The following is a 19,991-nucleotide window of genomic DNA, read 5'->3' on the forward strand; positions in this document are numbered from 1 at the left end:
TTTTACAAATAGGTTAATATTTAATATTATTAGACATTAGTTCAGCCTTTTACATAATAGGGTAATTTATTATAAGATCTTTGCCTTGGTTAAGACATGTAGCATGTAATATAAACAATTAACTGTTACCAGCTAGGTGCTAGAACAAGAGTTTCTAAGTCTGTGTATTGTGTTTTTTAAACCTAAGTATTAGGAGAAAACTAACATTATATTCATTGGCATTGACGACACTACTTGTTAATTATTTTTTCATCATCAAGAAATATTTAATTCCTTGGATATATACAAGGAAAACTCCTGTGTCCCCTTCTGCTTGTGCCCTCCCCCATGTAGATTGAATGTAGTTATAGGTACTTTGCTATTTTTTGATTAATGGGCATTTTTAGAAACTTGGGAACCTTGGACTTTTCTGGGTTTTTTTTTGTTTGTTTATGTAAAAGTATTTATTTTAAAGTTTATTTATTTTCAGATACAGAACATGTGAGCAGGGGAGGGGCAGAGAGAGGGAGAGAGAGAATCTGGGGCTTGATCCCATGCACCGTGAAATCATGACCTGAGTTGAAATCAAGAGTTGGATGCTCAACTGACTGAGCCACCCAGGCATCCCTGGACTTTTCCATTTAGTTTAAGTGCTGGTTCAACTACATTAGTTGCTAATTTGGTGTCTTATAACCTCAGAACAAGCAGTTTGTAGAGATAGGAGATATCAGACAATGAAAGAGCATATTGTGGTCTTTTTTTTTTTGGCAGAATGGGTGGCCTCAAAATATATATGATCACAAGGGAGCAGTTTTTTAAATTTTATTTTATTTTTTTTAGAGATAGAGTGCATGTGCACATGAGCAAGGGAGAGTGGCAGAGGGAGAGAGAGAGGATCTTAAGCAGGTTCCATGTGCAGCATGGAGCCTGATGCAGGGCCTGATCCCATGACCCTGGGATCATGCCCTCATCTGAAGTCAAGAGTTGGATACTCAACTGACTGAGCGTCCCAGTCGCCCCAGGTTTCTTTTTTAAAACAACAGCTTTATTGAGATATAATTCACATATTACAATGTGTACAATCAGTACTGTTTTTCAGTATATTGACACAGTGGTGCATTGATCACCTTTCTAATTTCAGGACACTCCCTCCAAAAGAAACTCCATACGAATTTGCAGTCACTCCTCATTTCCTCCTTTACTCAGCCCTTTGGAAACCGCTAATTCAATTTCATCTCTGTGGATGTACTATTCCGGACATTTCCTATAAATGGAATCATTCAATATGTGGCCTTTTGTGATTGGCTTATTTCATTTAGTGTAATGTTTTCAAGGTTTATGGGTCTTATAGCATGCATCTGAACATCATTCCTTTTTTAAAATGCCCAAGTAATATTTTATTCTGTGGGTATACCATATTTTGCTTTTATAGTCATCATTTGATAGACATTTGGGTTGTTTCCACTTTTTGATTATTGTGAATAATGCTGCTATGGACATTAGTATACAAATTTTTGTGTGGACATATATTTTCATTTCCCTTGGGAGTGGAATTTTTTGCTGTATATATTTGTTGTGCTCTATAGTAACTCTTCCACCTTTTTAAAAAATTTTTTCTTTTAATGTTTATTTTTAACAGAGAGAGAGAGAGAGAGAGAGAGAGCAAGCAGGGGAGGGGCAGAGAGAGAGGGAGACAGAGTCTGAAGCAGGCTCCAGGCTCTGAGTTGTCAGCACAGAGCCTGATAGGGGGCTCTAACTCATAAACCGCAAGATCATGACCTGAGCTGAAGTCGGATGCTTAACCCACTGAGCCATCTGGGCTCTTCCCACTACCCCCTTCTCCATCATTTTCCAAATATACCATTTCCAATGATTTCTAATGTCAAAGGATGATCAGTAACAAGAACATGAACCCTGGATTCAGACAGACCTTGGCTGCAATTCTTACCCTCCCACTTACTTGCTGTGTGACCTTGGGTTTTAAACTCTTTGAGGCTAAATCAACTATAAAATGGGAATAATATCTACCTTAAAGAGTGATTGTAAAGGTAAAGGTAATTAGCACGATAATTACTTAGCACATACCACTGATTGTTAATTATGTCTTCTCCTCCCAGTATGTTTATCCTTGCTTCTCACAGTGTAACCAAAAGACCAGCAGCTACAGCATTACCTGAGAGCTTGTTAAGAAATGCACGGGGTGCCCGGGTGGCTCAGTCGGTTAAGCGTCCTTAACTCAGGTCATCATCTCGTGGTCCATGAGTTCGAGCCCTGCGTCAGGCTCTGGGCTGATGGCTCGGAGCCTGGAGCCTGCTTCAGATTCTGTATCTCCCTCTTTCTCTTCCCCTCCCCCGTTCATGCTCTGTCTCTCTGTCTCAAAAATAAATAAACGTTTAAAAAAAAAAAAAGAGCCTCTTAAAAAAAAGAAGAAATGCACAATCTCCATCCCAAAAATGCTGAATAAAAATTTGCATATTAACAAGATCCCAGGTGATTCACATGCACTGTAAAGTCTGAAAAGCAGTGATCTTGACAACAGACTATCTTTCAAAGTTTTCTTCCTGATTAATATTTCAATCTGAAAGTAGTGTGAAAAAGTTGAGCAAAGGTGAGTTTAATCAGTATTTCAGTGTAAATAATTTTAAATGAAAATTAAAACAATGTTTTGGGGGATAACGACAGTTGACAAATCAGTATAAAGGGGGAAGAATAATTCTTGGAGTAATCATATGTATAATATTGCAAATGATATGCTCAAAAGGTGAGTTAACCAGGACCCTTACCAGTTGAGAACCTTTTTAAACTCCTAACTTAGTTGTTTTTCTTAGGACATTATCTTAATTTTCAGATAAACTAATATGATAAATATTTCAATAAATATACATTGTATAAATCCTTCATAATCCAGCATTTCCTTATAGTTTTACATTTTCATTTTCTCATCTTTTTGAGCTACCATATGAAAACCATTAAGACTGCATATACACAGGTGGCATTACCCTGTGATTTGCAGAAGACTGAAGTATAAAGCATTATGACTTATACTAGTCAAAAGGGAATTGCTCTGGGGCACCTGGGTGTTGCACTCTGTTAAGCATCTGATTCTTCATTTTGGCTCAGGTCATTATCTCACTGTTCCTGAGTTCAAGACCCACATTGGGTTTGGCTCTGACAGGGTGCCTGCTTGGGATTTTCTCTCTCTTTCTAAATAAACAAACTTAAAAAAAAAACTGGTCAGACAATAAAACGTTCGCAAGAATGCAGAGAAATTGAAATCCTCAAACATTGCTGATGAGAATGTGAAAAGATAGAGGAATCACTTTGTAAAATAGTTTGGTACCTCAAAAAAACCCCAAAAAACAGGGGTGCCTGGGTGGCTCAGTTAAGCGTCTGACTTCGGCTCATGTCATGATCTTGCACGGTTTGTTAGTTTGAGACCTGTGTTGGGCTCTGTGCTGACAGCTCTGAGCCTGGAACCTGCTTCAGATTCTGTGTCTCCCTCTCTCTCTGCTCCTCCCCTGTCACTTTCTGTCTCTCTTTCTCTCAAGAGTAAAAAAAAAAACCCAAAAAAACAACAACAAAAAAAAACATTTAAAAAAAAAAACAAAACGATCACGGCGCCTGGGTCACTCAATCGGTTAAGTGTCCAACTTCGGATCAGGTCACAAGTTCACGGGTTCGAGCCCCACTTCCTGCTCTGTGGTGACAGCTCAGAGGCTCAGAGCCTGGAGCCTGCGTCGGATTCTATGTCTCCCTCTCTCTGTCTGCCCTTCCCTTGCTCCTGTTCTCTCTCAAAAATAGACATTAAAACAATTTTAAAAAATGAGGTGCCTGGGTAGCTCAGTCGGTTAAGCGTCCAACTTCGGCTCAGGTCATGATCTCATGGTTTGTGAGTTCAAGCTTGGAGTCGGGCTCTGTGCTGACAGCTCAGAGCCTGGAGCCTGCTTTGAATTCTGTGTCTCTCCCTCTCTCTGCTCCTCTCCCGCTCACACTCTGTCTCTCAAAATAAATAAATAAATAAATAAATAAACAAACAAACAAACAAACAAACATGAAAAAATTAGAAAGCAAATTAAAAAATAATGATCAGTAAGGAAGAAAAGTACTTTGTCGACTTCCAGTTTTTTTTTTATTTAGAATTTTCAGAATTAGAAAATAGCACTGCTTCTTGCCCTAATGAACTTTATTTTTACAAGAAGTACCAAATATTTAAATAATTGGTGTTTTTTGGTTTTTAGTCTACTTCAATCTGTAATGTGAAATGTAACCAAAGTCTCACTATTAATTGTATGAGACTAATTTTAAGAGCAATTTATAATAGCAAAAATTGAATAAAAATATTTTAAAGCAAGAGAGAATGAAATATTTCAAATGAATTTTTTTTTGTGTTAATTAAATGCAGAGGACTTAACTCATCTCTGTTGCCTCTAAAATTTTTAACCTGTTGTTTTTGTAGAATCAGCGAGCCTCAGTGAACATGATGGTTGGTGACTTGAGTTTGATATCACCTGAACTGAAAATGGGAAAGCCTGCTTCTCCAAGTTCTGACTTGTATGCTTATGGCTGCCTTTTATTATGGGTATGTAATTTTTTATTGTAATAGATTAGTTTCATATATATATATGTGTATATATATATACACATTTGTATCTACTTAAGTATGTAAAGTGATAATTTTATAGTGGTTTTGCTCAACATATTGCTCTGGATGAAAAGCAGTGGTAGATTTTTTAGAAGAAAAATTAGAAAAATTTAGTAGAAAATTGTTTTTTTCTTTTTTTTATAGTTTTTTCAAAAACTATTCATATACTTCCTGTCACCTATTGTATACTTTCTACAATTTGCTTGATATATATTTTACATATTATGCTATTGTTTTACCTTTCTTTAAGGCAAGATTAACAGTGAAGATAATTTTGTCCTATATTAATCTGTAAGCAGTTCCTGCATATGTGGAAAGTAAATGTTAAATGAGCCTTGAGTAAGTGTTCCTGTTTTCATTATAAACCAAATAGCTGTTTTTTAATCCATGGCTTAAACCTATTCTTTCCTGTGAATTTTGAGGGATTGGTATTAACAAGGGAGAGGAATATCTGTTTTTACTTCTTTTTTTTGTTTTTCTTTTTGTATATTTTTCTGTTTTCATTTCTTTTGCTTAACATTGTTCTGGAGGTTCTAGCCCAGGGGTCAGCAAAATTTTCTATAAAGGGCCAGATGGTAAATATTTTAGGCTATGTGAGTCATATAGTCTCTGCTGCTCTATAAGGTAGCCATAAAATATGTAAATGAATGAATGGCTCTGTTGCAATAAATAAATAAGTAAAACCTTATATGGAATTGAAGTTTGAATTTCATATAATTTTAATGTGTCATGAAATAGTATTCTTTTTTTTTCAAGTTTATTTATTCATTTTTGAGAGAGAGAGTGAGTGAGCAGGGATTGGGGCAGAGAGAGAGACAGAGAGAGAGAATCCCAAGCAGGCTCTGCACTGCCAGCCTGGAGCCCGACATGGGGCTTGAACTCACAAATCGGGAGATCATGACCTGAGCTGAAATCAAGAGTTGGATGCTTAACTGACTGAGCCACCCAGGTGCCTCGAAATAGTATTCTTTTCTTTTCTTTATTTTACTTTTTAAATGTTTATTTAAAAACTGAGAATAAACTGAGGGTTGATGGGGGTGGGAGGGAAGGGAGGGTGGATGATGGGCACTGAGGAGGGCACCTGTTGGGATGAGCACTGGGTGTTGTATGTAAACCAATTTGACAATAAATTTCATATTAAAAAAATAAAATAAATGTTTATTTATTTTGAGAGGGAAAGAGCGTGAAGGCAGGGGAGGGACAGAGAGAGAGAGGAGAGAGAGAATCTCAAGCGGGCTCTGTGTTGTCAGTGCAGAGCCTAATGTGGGTTTTTATCTCATGACTGTGAGCTCATGACCTGAGCTGAAATCGAGTTGGGTGCTTAACTAACTGAGCCACCCAGACACTCCTAATTTTCTATTAAACATTTAAAAATGTGAAAACCATTCTTGGCATGTAGGCTGTATAAGAAATAAGCAGTGGCATAAGTTTGGTGTGCAAGTGAGAGTTTGCTGATCCTAGTTTTAGCCAGTATAATAAGACTACAAAAACAAATAAAATGCATACAGTTTAAAAATGAAGAAGTAAAGCTGTTTTTATTCAAAAATGACATGATTAATTATGTACAGTCTTGAGGAATGTACTTAAGAGCTACTACGACTAACAAGTTTAGCAAGGTTGCAGGATGTAGTCATCATAATAATTAACTGCATTTCTCTATACTAGCAACCAACAATAGGAAATTGAAATTAAAATCATTTATATAGGTATCAAAAATACAGAGATTTTAGGGATAAACATGACAAAAGATATGTAAGACCTATACCCTGAAAACTATGATATATTATTGAGCAAAATTAAATAAGATGTAAATAAATGGAGAGTTGCATCATGGTCATGGACTGAAGACTCAATGTTGTGTGGATGTGAATTCTTTTTTTTTAATGTTTATTTTTGAGAGAGAGAGAGAGTGTATGTGTGTGGGAGAGGGGCAGAGAGAGAGGGAAACACAGAATCTGAAGCAGGTTCCAGGCTGAGCTGTTAGCACAGAGCCTGACGTGGGGCTTGAACTCATGGACTGTGAGATCATGACCTGAGCCGAAGTCAGACACTCAACTGACTGAGCCACCCAGGTACCCCTGGATGTGAATTCTTAAATAAGTCTATGGATTCAATACAATTTCAGCAAAAATGCTTCTAGTCCTTTTTTTTTTTTGAAAAATTGTTTTGATGTTTATATTTGAGAAAGAGAGACAGAGTGTGAGCAGGGGAGAGGCAGAGAGAGGGAGACACAGAATCTGAAGCAGGCTCCAGGCTCTGAGCTGTCAGCAAAGAGCCCAGCGTGGCACTCAAACTCACAAACCATGAGATCATGACCTGAGCCAAAGTTGGTGCTTAACTGACTTATAAAGTATTTTATATAAATTATACCTGGATGTCAATTACTGCCTCAGTGTATTTCTTCTTCTTCTGTACTTCTCCATCAGCCTAAAAATATGGTTAAGTCTGGTGTATCACAAAAACAAAACGGGTGCCTGGGTGGCTCAGTCAGTTAAGTGTTGGACTTTAGCTCAGGTGATGAACTTGCACTTTGTGAGTTGAAGCCCCATGTCAGGCTCTGTGCTGACAGCTCAAAGCCTGGAGCCTGCTTCAGATTCTGTGTCTCCTCCTCTCTCTGCCCCTCCCAGGCTCTTTCTCTCTCTCTCAGAAATAAACATTAAAAAATTTCAAAACAAACAATCCACAGTTATTTATTTATTTATTTATTTATTTATTTATTTATTTATTTATTTTAATGTTTATTTTGAGAGAGAGGGAGAGAGTGCAAGCAGGGCAGGGGCAAAGAAAGACAGATACGAAGCCATCATGGTCATAGACTGAAGACTCAATGTTGTGTGGGTGTGTGAATTCTTTCTATTTTTTTCTAATGTTTATTTTTGAGAGAGAGGGAGAGAGAGAGAGAGAGGAGGGAGGGAGTATGTGTGTGGGGGAGTGGCAGAGAGAGAGGGAGACACTGAATCTGAAGCAGGCTCCAGGCTTTGAGCTGTCAGTACAGAGCCCAACATGGGGCTTGAACTACCAAATGGTGAGATCATATGACCTGAGCTGAAATCGGCAGCTTAACCAACTGAGCCACCCAGGTGCCCCCACGGTAATTTCTTTACTCATTGTTTTCTATGGCACATCTTCTGAGTTCCTTTTACCTTTGTGACTGGGCATTTCTTTTACTCTTCTTTAATGCGTGTTAAGTGTTAGTGCCCCCACCATTTTTCCTTACATTCTACTAAAATTTTCATTGTATAGACTTTCCTTGGGTTTTCTTATTTACTCTCATAGTGTCTGGTACCGCTTATTTGTTAGAGCTCCCACATTTATGACAGTAACCCAGTTCTCTGGCCAGAGTTTCCAGTAGTGTGTACATTCCTGCTGCATAACTTCATCTTAATTTACTAGATACCTTATATTGTTCCAGAAAGGACACAAGGCAATTCATTCACAGAAGTACTTTAAAATAGAACAAGACATGATAAATTGAAAGTAGATAAGAAAGAAAAAGAGGGTGTGAACATAAAATCAAACCATGAATGAGAGTACTACCAAATATCCACCACGAAACCTGTTTAGTACTGCTGATACACAACTCATGTCTTGCCATTCTTTTCTTATAGCAGACACTGCAAAATGATCATGGTCATGTTCATTGGGCTCAGATATGACCTGAAAATAGCACTCAAAAGGAATAGTACTGATTGAAAAACAAGCCTTTTTTCTATCCTTGATGAATACATTTTCTATGGATAAGCCACTATGATAGCTCTAATCTTTCTTCTAGCAATTATAAGAAAGGAAATCTAGTCTGTCATACAAACCATTATCCCTAAGATCAAAGTGGGCCAGTTAGGACAAGCACAACTATTAGTTTTTGTTTTGTTGTGGAAATTTTTACTCAGAAACAAAGAATCATGAAACTCTATACTCTTCAACCAGATTCAACTATTGTCAACATTTAATTACCAAGCTATTCTTAGGGATAAGACTAGAGGCCCTTATAAAGACAACATTTTACATTGCTAACCCTATGTCCCGAGTTACGTGATACTTAAAAAACAAAAATAGGTAACACTTATTGAGTGCTTACTATATATCAGTTACTTTGCATGTATTTATCCAACCTAATTCTTGCAGTGGGCTTATGTAGTAGACTCTGGGTCTGGAGTTCTCTCTTGTCCAGCAAGAGAGTGGATGCAGGATTGAAATGAGAGAGAGGCTAATATCCAGGAGGAGACAAGAGCCTGAGTAAGGGTCCTTGCTCCATTTTTACTAGGATCAGAAGACTTATAAGCATGATGGGAATGCACAAAGAGACAATTAAACTGTGAACATTAACTCATAGGTATGAGGGAAAGGGGGTTTTGAAGATATGTGGTATTAGGGGTTTGGGTCAATAAAAAACAAAGTCCTGATGCCAGGCAGATGGTTGTTTACAGCAGGCATGAAGTACCCCATCTGTTTATCTTAGCTAGCCTAGGGGATAAGACAGAGCATGCTACATCAGGGTCAACAAGGCATCTATCTTTTGCTAATTAGCTCCACTCTGGGCAACTTTGCCCTGCTGCTGTCTATAGCCCTGTTTAACTATTTACCTATTTTGGTCCTTCCTTCCTGTGAAAGCAGCTTTCTGCTATTGTGCTAAATTGGGGGGTGCTTCCTCCCTGAATACCTAATCTTGTTTACCCAGTCTTGGGTATTTTCATCCTGAGATTTCCTGTTCCTATACCTTTGTCCTATATTGGGGGCCTTTGCCCTGTTTACCTAATCTTGTTTATCTAATTTTGGATGTGTACATCCTGTGTCTTTCTATTTCTTTATGGCTTGTTGACCCATCGGTGCAAGCTCAGGGAATTCCTAAGCTTATTCCCCACAGCCTTATAAGTGAGGAAACTGAGGCAAAGAGAAATTAGATGATTTGTCTAGGATCCCATGGCTGCTGAGAGGTGGAACCAAGATTCAAACCCAGCCAGTCTGTCTCCAGAATGTGCACTCTTTACTACTATCCCATTTCACCCAACTTTCCCCCAATAGCCTTTTCCAGTCATCTGAGCCAACAACTTGTGTTCTTCTTTGATTCTTCCATCTCCCTCATCTTGCCTTCTAGTTAATCATGCCTTGGCATTTTTACCTGTTATGAATTCTCAAAATTTTCTAATTATCTCTTAGATCAGTGTGCTAGTTCATGCTAATAAGAGGCTAATTAGCTTCTTAGTAAGAGGCTTGTTAGAAGATAAGCCTTTGTTAAATAACAAAATGTCAACTGAATAAATTTTAAAGATCTGTTAGCTTTATTAATCAATTCATGGATCTGGCAATATCCCATCTAGTAAGTAGAAGCGAGCTCCAAAGGACTATAGAAAAGGAAAGGTTTTTAAAGGTAAAGTGGAAGTAGAATAAAAGAAATCATTTGCAAAAAATCCATTGTTTTAGGCAAGATCATTCTCCTAAGGGGAACAAAGGGGTGCTGACCAGGAAATTCCCATGTTGATTGGCTAGAGGTTACATTCCTGGGGGGAGGTTGAAACTGAAGTTAAGTTAGATATTAATAAGTCTTGGTTTACTGACTTGGGAGCTTAACTTGAGTGATACCATTTTTGGGCCTGTAGTTTTCTTTTTATTAACTTCTTATAATCTGCAATTTTCTTTGCTTTGATGCTGGATAGAATGTAGTTTTGAGGACTCAGTTAGGGTTCAGTCAGGAAAACGGAAGCCACACTTTTTTTTACTTCTAAAGAGTTTTAATACAGGAAATTGAAGCTTTTGTTGGAAGGTGTAGGATAACAGAGGTAAGGGAAATAGTAATCTATTTCAGCGTGTAGCACTTGAACCACATGGTTCTTAAGAGTTTGTCTGGACGCTGCTGGGAATCTCAGGAATCAGTGAGCAAACCTTACCTGCCGTTTCATTTTGTTTTATGTATGTTTTAACTTCCTTTGAGATTTCTTCTTGACCGTGAATTATTTAGAACTGTGGTATTTAGTTTTCGTGTGTTCAGACATTTTCTTACTGTATTTCTCTATTTCTACTTTGATTTAATAGTGGCCAAAGAGCGTAATCTATGTGATACCATCCTTGAACATTGGTTGAGGTTTGTTTTATTGCTAGGATATGGTCTATGTTGGTGAATATTTCTTGAGATCTTGAAAAAAATGTATTCTGTTATTGGGTGGAATTTACTATACATATACATGTAAATTACATCTTGTTGGTTAATTATGTTCTTCATATCTTTTTATCCTTATTGTTTTTCCATCTAGTAGTTTCATTAGTTATTGAGAGAGCTGCTGAAGCCTGCAACTCTAATTTGAATTTGTGTATTTCTCCTTTCAACTTTACCATTTCTGGTTCCTATATCTTAAGATCTTATTGTTTGGTGTGTACATATTAGGATTGTAATGTCTTTCTGGTGTATTGATCCTTTTATCATTATGTAATATCCTTCTTTGTACTAATTTTCTCTACTCTAACATCTACTTTATCTTATAATTAATATGACCATCTCTTTGTTTTTAAAATTAATTTTGTGTGGTATTTTTTTTTTACCATCCATTTATTTTAAAACTGTGTTGAATTTGAAGTCAATTTCTTGTAAATATGGTTGTACATACTATTGCATTGTGTTTTATATTTGCTAAGTCTTTGCTTTTTAATTGAAGTAGTAGACACTTATGGTGATTTAAGAAATATTTTTAAAACATGGGAATTTTCTTTTTTTTTTTTTTTTTAATTTTTTTTTTTTTCAACATTTATTTATTTTTGGGACAGAGAGAGACAGAGCATGAACGGGGGAGGGGCAGAGAGAGAGGGAGACAGAGAATCGGAAACAGGCTCCAGGCTCTGAGCCATCAGCCCAGAGCCCGACGCAGGGCTCGAACTCACGGACCGCGAGATCGTGACCTGGCTGAAGTCGGACGCTTAACCGACTGCGCCACCCAGGCGCCCCTAACATGGGAATTTTCTAGTTAACACTAGGAAATTTTATTATTTTTTTTTTTAATTGAAATGTAGTTGACTTACAATATTATGTTAGTTTCAGGTGCACAATATAATGATTCAGCATTTATATATACACATTATGAAGTGAATCTATTTGCCATCTGTCACCATATAAAGTTGCTGAATTATTACTAACCATATGCCCTATGTTTTCCATTGCATCCCAATGTCTTGTTTATTTTATAACTGAAAGTTTCTATCTTTTAATCCCTTTCTCATCTTTTGTCCATCTCCCCCAAATTCCACCCCTTTAACAATCACCAGATTATTCTCTGTATCTATGCGTCTATTTTGTTTGTTTTTTAGATTCCACATAGAAGTGAAATCATATGGTATTTATCTTTCTCTGTCTGACTTTCCTTTAGTATAATACTCTCTAGGTCAATTTATGTTGTTGTAACACTTAAGGTGATTATTGATACTTTGGGGGTAAATCTATCATTTTATTATTTGTTTTGTTTTTTTTCTTCTGTTTCTTATTTATTGATTTTTCTTGCCTTCCTTTGGGTTACTTGAATATCTTTTAAGAGTTGATCTTGATTTATTATGGTGTTTTTGAGTGTATTGCCTTCTATAGTTTTCTTAGTTGTTAGTATGGATATTATATGTATGTGTCTTATTACATTCTACTGGTATCAGTGTTTCAACACTTTTTTTTTTTAAATTTTTTTTTTCAACGTTTATTTATTTTTGGGACAGAGAGAGACAGAGTATGAACGGGGGAGGGGCAGAGAGAGAGGGAGACACAGAATCAGAGAGGGAGACACAGAATCGGAAACAGGCTCCAGGCTCTGAGCCATCAGCCCAGAGCCTGACGCAGGGCTCGAACTCACGGACCGCGAGATCGTGACCTGGCCGAAGTCGGACACTTAACCGACTGCACCACCCAGGCGCCCCAGTGTTTCAACACTTTGAGTGAAGTGTAGAAGCCTTTTGTTTAGGTTCCTTTGCCCTCCTACTTTTAACCAGCATTGTCTTGAATGTGAGATAGTGTAATACAATCAGTCATTGTATATGATTTAGGAAACTTATGGTGAGAGGGAAAGTCTTTGGTATTCCCTCATATTTCTGTTCTTTCCATTGTTATTCCTTCCTGATGCTCCAATATTCATTTTTCTTTTAAATGTTTATTTAATTTATTGAGAGAGAGAGAGATAGAGAGAGAGAGAGAGAGAGAGAGAGAGAGAATGAATGAATGAATCCCAAGCAGGCTGTGCATCGCAGAGCGTGTTGCAGGACTCAGTTCCATGAACTGTGAGATCATGACCTGAGCCAAAACCAAGAGTTGGATGCTCAACCAACTGAGCCACCCAGGTGCTGCACCCCGTACTCTTTTCAAAATTTATTTCCTTTTTGGTTGAAGTGCTTCCTTTAGCCAGTCTTTAAAAGTATGTCTTCTGGTGACATATTCTTTTAGTTTTCCTTCATCGGAGAGCATTTTGATTTCACCCTTTTTCCTGATGGATAGTTTTGCTGGATATAGAATTTGTGGTTGAAAGTTCTTTTATTGGGTGAAAGATGTGCCACTTCCTTCCGGTTTCCATGGTTTCACATAAGAAATGCTCTGTTATTCAAATTGATATTTCTCAGTAGGTAATGTTTTTCTTTGGTTGCTTTCAAGATTATTTTGTTTTGTTTTTAGTTTTTAGAAGTTTCATTAATTTGAGTTTATCCTATTTGAGTCACATTTTTTTTGTTTTTGTTTTTTTTATGTGGGGGCCTTAAGACACCCTGTCACTCTCACTCCTCCTGTCCCAGGGTCTCTAATCAGTTTATTTTCCTCTTTTGACCTTTTGGAGATCGCCTTTGGTTGTTATGTTATTTGAAACATAGTTTTACTTAATGGAGAGAAGCAGGAATAAACCAGAAGTCCTTTTGCTCATTAAAAAAAATGTTTATTTATTTTTGAGAGAGAGAGAGAGGAGGGAGGGAGGGAGGGAGGGAGAGAGAGAGAGAGAGAGAGAGAGAACGAGAGAACAAGCAGGGGAAGGGCAGAGAGAGAGGAGGACAAAGGATCCATGCTTACAGCAGAGAGCCCAGTGTGGGGCCCAAACTGTGAACTGTGAAATCATGACCTGAGCCAAAGTTGGATGCTTAACTGACTGAGCCACCCAGGCACCCTGTCTTTTTGCTCATTTTTAAATTACAGTGTGTGGAACTTATTTGGGTATGGATTTAAATAAACTTTATATAAGTAAAGTAACTTATGATATTTATGAGATGAGTAAAAATTTGAAAACTAGGGGTGCCTGGCTGGCTCATTGGGTGGAACATGTAACTCTTGATTGGGGTTGTTAAGTTTGAGCCCCATGTTGGGTATAGAGATTACTCAAAAATAAAACCTTAAAAAAAATTGAAAATGATATTTTATACAGGCATATCTAGTTTCATTGTGCTTTACTTTATTGCATTTTGCAGATGCTGCATTTTTTACAAATTGAAAGTTTGTGGCAACCCTGTGTCAAGCATTTGTTGGTGCCGTTTTTCCAACAGCATTTGTCTCCGTAGTGTCTGTGTCACATTTTGGTGACTTTCATTTCAGGCTTTTTGATTATTATTAAATTCATTATGGTGATCTGTGATCAGTGATTATGACTCACTGAAGCTTAGATGATGGTTAGCATTTTCTAACAGTAGGTATTTTTTAATTTATATATATATATATATATATATATATATATATATGGTTTTTCTTTTAGGCATAATGCTATTATACACTTAATAAACTACAGTATGATATAAATGTAACTTTTATATGCACTGGGAAAGCAAAAGATTCATTTGACTTGCTTTATTGTGATATTTGATTTATTGCAGTGGTCTAGATCCAAACCCATAATATCTCTGAGGTATGCCTGTATTAGAGAATTACTAAAAAAAATTTACTGATTTTTAATGTGATAATATTGTGTCACAATAAAAGACTTTATCTTTTAGAAATATGTACTAAAATATTCACAGATGAAATTATGAGACATACAGGATTTACCTCAAAAATAATATATATGGGTTTGTGCATAGGGTAAAAGTGATCTTTGGTTGATGGTTGTTGGTGCTGGGTGAAATACATAGGATTTGGAATACTTTGTGTATGAAAGAAATTCTCCATATGTAAGAGTTTTAAAAGTTTAACACATATTTCTTGAATTATATAGGTTAAGTATTAGGGAGGAAAGAAACATGCTTAATTTATTTGTACTTAATGTATACAACCAACATGATATAAACTGCTGAGTTTTAATATATTTACTCAAAAGGTGATGAAGTATTGAAATTGCATGTAGTATATTCATCAAATCTGATTGATACTTGAGGAGCCCCAGGAACTGTTCAGTTATCTGTGAACAAGTAGTTATTAACATGAAGGTGTTTTTATTCTTTATTTATTTATTTATTTATTATTATTATTATTTTTTTTTATTATATGAAATTTATTGTCAAATTGGTTTCCATACAACACCCAGTGCTCATCCCAAAAGGTGCCCTCCTCAATACCCATCACCCACCCTCTCCTCCCTCCCACCCCCAATCAACCCTCAGTTTGTTCTCAGTTTTTAACAGTCTCTTATGCTTTGGCTCTCTCCCACTCTAACCTCTTTTTTTCTTTTTTTCTCCCCCTCCCCCATGGGTTCCTGCCAAGTTTCTCAGGATCCACATAAGAGTGAAACCATATGGTATCTGTCTTTCTCTGTATGGCTTATTTCACTTAGCATCACACTCTCCAGTTCCATCCACGTTGCTACAAAAGGCCATATTTCATTTTTTCTCATTGCCACGTAGTATTCCATTGTGTATATAAACCACAATTTCTTTATCCATTCATCAGTTGATGGACATTTAGGCTCTTTCCATAATTTGGCTATTGTTGAGAGTGCTGCTATGAACATTGGGGTACAAGTGCCCCTATGCATCAGTACTCCTGTATCCCTTGGATAAATTCCTAGCAGTGCTATTGCTGGGTCATAGGGTAGGTCTATTTTTAATTTTCTGAGGAACCTCCACACTGCTTTCCAGAGCGGCTGCACCAATTTGCATTCCCACCAACAGTGCAAGAGGGTTCCCATTTCTCCACATCCTCGCCAGCATCTAGAGTCTCCTGATTTGTTCATTTTGGCCACTCTGACTGGCGTGAGGTGATACCTGAGTGTGGTTTTGATTTGTATTTCCCTGATAAGGAGCGACGCTGAACATCTTTTCATGTGCCTGTTGGCCATCCGGATGTCTTCTTTAGAGAAGTGTCTATTCATGTTTTCTGCCCATTTCTTCACTGGGTTATTTGTTTTTCGGGTGTGGAGTTTGGTGAGCTCTTTATAGATTTTGGATACTAGCCCTTTGTCCGATATGTCATTTGCAAATATCTTTTCCCATTCCGTTGGTTGCCTTTTAGTTTTGTTGGTTGTTTCCTTTGCTGTGCAGAAGCTTTTTATCTTCATAAGGTCCCAGTAATTCACTTTTGCTTTTAATTCCCTTGCCTTTGGGGATGTGTCGAGTAAGAGATTGCTACGGCTGAGGTCAGAGAGGTCTTTTCCTGCTTTCTCCTCTAAGGTTTTGATGGTTTCCTGTCTCACATTCAGGTCCTTTATCCATTTTGAGTTTATTTTTGTGAATGGTGTCAGAAAGTGGTCTAGTTTCAACCTTCTGCATGTTGCTGTCCAGTTCTCCCAGCACCATTTGTTAAAGAGGCTGTCTTTTTTCCATTGGATATTCTTTCCTGCTTTGTCAAAGATGAGTTGGCCATACGTTTGTGGGTCTAGTTCTGGGGTTTCTATTCTATTCCATTGGTCTATGTGTCTGTTTTTGTGCCAATACCATGCTGTCTTGATGATGACAGCTTTGTAGTAGAGGCTGAAGTCTGGGATTGTGATGCCTCCTGCTTTGGTCTTCTTCTTCAAAATTCCTTTGGCTATTCGGGGCCTTTTGTGGTTCCATATGAATTTTAGGATTGCTTGTTCTAGTTTCGAGAAGAATGCTGGTGCAATTTTGATTGGGATTGCATTGAATGTGTAGTTAGCTTTGGGTAGTATTGACATTTTGACAATATTTATTTTTCCAATCCATGAGCAGGGAATGTCTTTCCATTTCTTTAAATCTTCTTCAATTACCTTCATAAGCTTTCTATAGTTTTCAGCATGCAGATCCTTTACATCTTTGGTTAGATTTATTCCTAGGTATTTTATGCAATTGTGAATGGGATCAGTTTCTTTATTTGTCTTTCTGTTGCTTCATTGTTAGTGTATAAGAATGCAACTGATTTCGGGGCGCCTGGGTGGCGCAGTCGGTTAAGCGTCCAACTTCAGCCAGGTCACGATCTCGCGGTCCGGGAGTTTGAGCCCCGCGTCGGGCTCTGGGCTGATGGCTCGGAGCCTGGAGCCTGTTTCCGATTCTGTGTCTCCCTCTCTCTCTGCCCCTCCCCCGTTCATGCTCTGTCTCTCTCTGTCCCAAAAAAAAAAAAAAAAAAAAAAAGAATGCAACTGATTTCTGTACATTGATTTTGTATCCTGCAACTTTGCTGAATTCATATATCAATTCTAGCAGACTTTTGGTGGAGTCTATCGGATTTTCCATGTATAATATGTCATCTGCAAAAAGCGAAAGCTTGATTTCAACTTTGCCAATTTTGATGCCTTTGATTTCCTTTTGTTGTCTGATTGCTGATGCTAGAACTTCCAGCACTATGTTAAACAACAGCGGTGAGAGTGGGCATCCCTGTCGTGTTCCTGATCTCAGGGAAAAAGCTCTCAGTTTTTCCCCGTTGAGGATGATGTTAGCTGTGGGCTTTTCATAAATGGCTTTTATGATGTTTAAGTATGTTCCTTCTATCCCGACTTTCTCAAGGGTTTTTATTTATTTATTTATTTTTAAAAAATTTTTTTTTCAACGTTTATTTATTTTTGGGACAGAGAGAGACACAGCATGAATGGGGGAAGGGCAGAGAGAGAGGGAGACACAGAATTGGAAACAGGCTCCAGGCTCTGAGCCATCAGCCCAGAGCCCGACGCGGGGCTCGAACTCACGGACCGCGAGATCGTGACCTGGCTGAAGTCGGACGCTTAACCGACTGCGCCACCCAGGCGCCCCTCAAGGGTTTTTATTAAGGAAGGGTGCTGGATTTTGTCAAAGGCCTTTTCTGCATCGATTGACAGGATCATATGGTTCTTCTCTTTTTTTTTGTTAATGTGATGTATCACGTTGATTGATTTGCAAATGTTGAACCAGCCCTGCATCCCAGGAATGAATCCCACTTGATCATGGTGAATAATTCTTTTTATATGCCGTTGAATTCGATTTGCTAGTATCTTATTGAGAATTTTTGCATCCATATTCATCAGGGATATTGGCCGGTAGTTCTCTTTTTTTACTGGGTCTCTGTCTGGTTTAGGGATCAAAGTAATACTGGCTTCATAGAATGAGTCTGGAAGTTTTCCTTCCCTTTCTATTTCTTGGAATAGCTTGAGAAGGATAGGTATTATCTCTGCTTTAAACGTCTGGTAGAACTCCCCTGGGAAGCCATCTGGTCCTGGACTCTTGTTTGTTGGGAGATTTTTGATAACCGATTCAATTTCTTCTCTGGTTATGGGTCTGTTCAAGCTTTCTATTTCCTCCTGATTGAGTTTTGGAAGAGTGTGGGTGTTTAGGAATTTGTCCATTTCTTCCAGGTTGTCCAATTTGTTGGCATATAATTTTTCATAGTATTCCCTGATAATTGTTTGTATCTCTGAGGGATTGGTTGTAATCATTCCATTTTCATTCATGATTTTATCTATTTGGGTCATCTCCCTTTTCTTTTTGAGAAGCCTGGCTAGAGGTTTGTCAATTTTGTTTATTTTTTCAAAAAACCAACTCTTGGTTTCGTTGATCTGCTCTACAGTTTTTTTAGACTCTATATTGTTTATTTTTGCTCTGATCTTTATTATTTCTCTTCTTCTGCTGGGTTTAGGCTGCCTTTGCTGTTCTGCTTCTATCTCCTTTAGGTGTGCTGTTAGATTTTGTATTTGGGATTTGTCTTGTTTCTTGAGATAGGCCTGGATTGCAATGTAGTTTCCTCTCAGGACTGCCTTCGCTGTGTCCCAAAGCGAATTGCCCTGTTGACCCACTCATTCGTAGTAGGGTGTTCTTTAACCTCCATGCTTTTGGAGGTTTTCCAGACTTTTTTCTGTGGTTGATTTCAAGCTTCATAGCATTGTGGTCTGAAAGTATGCATGGTATAATTTCAATTCTGGTAAACTTATGAAGGGCTGTTTTGTGACCCAGTATATGATCTATCTTGGAGAATGTTCCATGTGCACTCGAGAAGAAAGTATATTCTGTTGCTTTGGGATGCAGAGTTCTAAATATATCTGTCAAGTCCATCTGATCCAATGTCTCATTCAGGGCCCTTGTTTCTTTATTGACCGTGTGTCTAGATGATCTATCCATTTCTGTAAGTGGGGTGTTAAAGTCCCCTGCAATTACCACATTCTTATCCATAAGGTTGCTTATGTTTATGAGTAGTTGTTTTATATATTTGGGGGCTCCGGTATTCGGCGCATAGACATTTATAATTGTTAGCTCTTCCTGATGAATAGACCCTGTAACTATTATATAATGTCCTTCTTCATCTCTTGTTACAGCCTTTAATTTAAAGTCTAGTTTGTCTGATATAAGTATGGCTACTCCAGCTTTCTTTTGGCTTCCAGTAGCATGATAAATAGTTCTCCATCCCCTCACTCTCAATCTAAAGGTGTCCTCAGGTCTAAAATGAGTCTCTTGTAGACAGCAAATAGATGGGTCTTGTTTTTTTATCCATTCTGATACCCTATGTCTTTTGGTTGGCGCATTTAATCCATTTACATTCAGTGTTATTATAGAAAGATACGGGTTTAGAGTCATTGTGATGTCTGTATGTTTTATGCTTGTAGTGTTGTCTCTGGTACTTTGTCTCACAGGGTCCCCCTTAGGATCTCTTGTAGGGCTGGTTTAGTGGTGACAAATTCCTTCAGTTTTTGTTTGTTTGGGAAGACCTTTATCTCTCCTTCTATTCTAAATGACAGACTTGCTGGATAAAGGATTCTCGGCTGCATATTTTTTCTGTCTGGCACACTGAAAATCTCGTGCCAATTCTTTCTGGCCTGCCACGTTTCAAAAGAGAGATCAGTCACGAGTCTTATAGGTCTCCCTTTATATGTGAGGGCACGTTTACCCCTTGCTGCTTTCAGAATTTTCTCTTTATCCTTGTATTTTGCCAGTTTCACTATGATATGTCGTGCAGAAGATCGATTCAAGTTACGTCTGAAGGGAGTTCTCTGTGCCTCTTGGATTTCAATGGCTTTTTCCTTCCCCAGTTCAGGGAAGTTCTCAGCTATTATTTCTTCAAGTACCCCTTCAGCACCTTTCCCTCTCTCTT

At 37.8% G+C, this 19,991-nt stretch overlaps 1 protein-coding gene across 3 annotated transcripts in view; it reads left to right on the top strand.

Moving 5' to 3' along the window:
• The window catches only part of STK31 (serine/threonine kinase 31), an 89,209-nt gene that overhangs the window by 56,470 nt on the left and 12,748 nt on the right, over positions 1-19,991 (top strand). For all 3 annotated transcript variants that reach the window (XM_045495092.1, XM_045495093.1, XM_045495094.1), the window contains exon 22: positions 4,436-4,558. In XM_045495092.1, coding sequence (XP_045351048.1) covers positions 4,436-4,558 — 123 coding nt within the window. The remainder of the gene's footprint in view (positions 1-4,435; positions 4,559-19,991) is intronic.

The sequence above is a fragment of the Leopardus geoffroyi genome, chromosome A2 (genome assembly GCF_018350155.1).
Source record: "Leopardus geoffroyi isolate Oge1 chromosome A2, O.geoffroyi_Oge1_pat1.0, whole genome shotgun sequence".
Classification (NCBI taxonomy): domain Eukaryota; kingdom Metazoa; phylum Chordata; class Mammalia; order Carnivora; family Felidae; genus Leopardus; species Leopardus geoffroyi.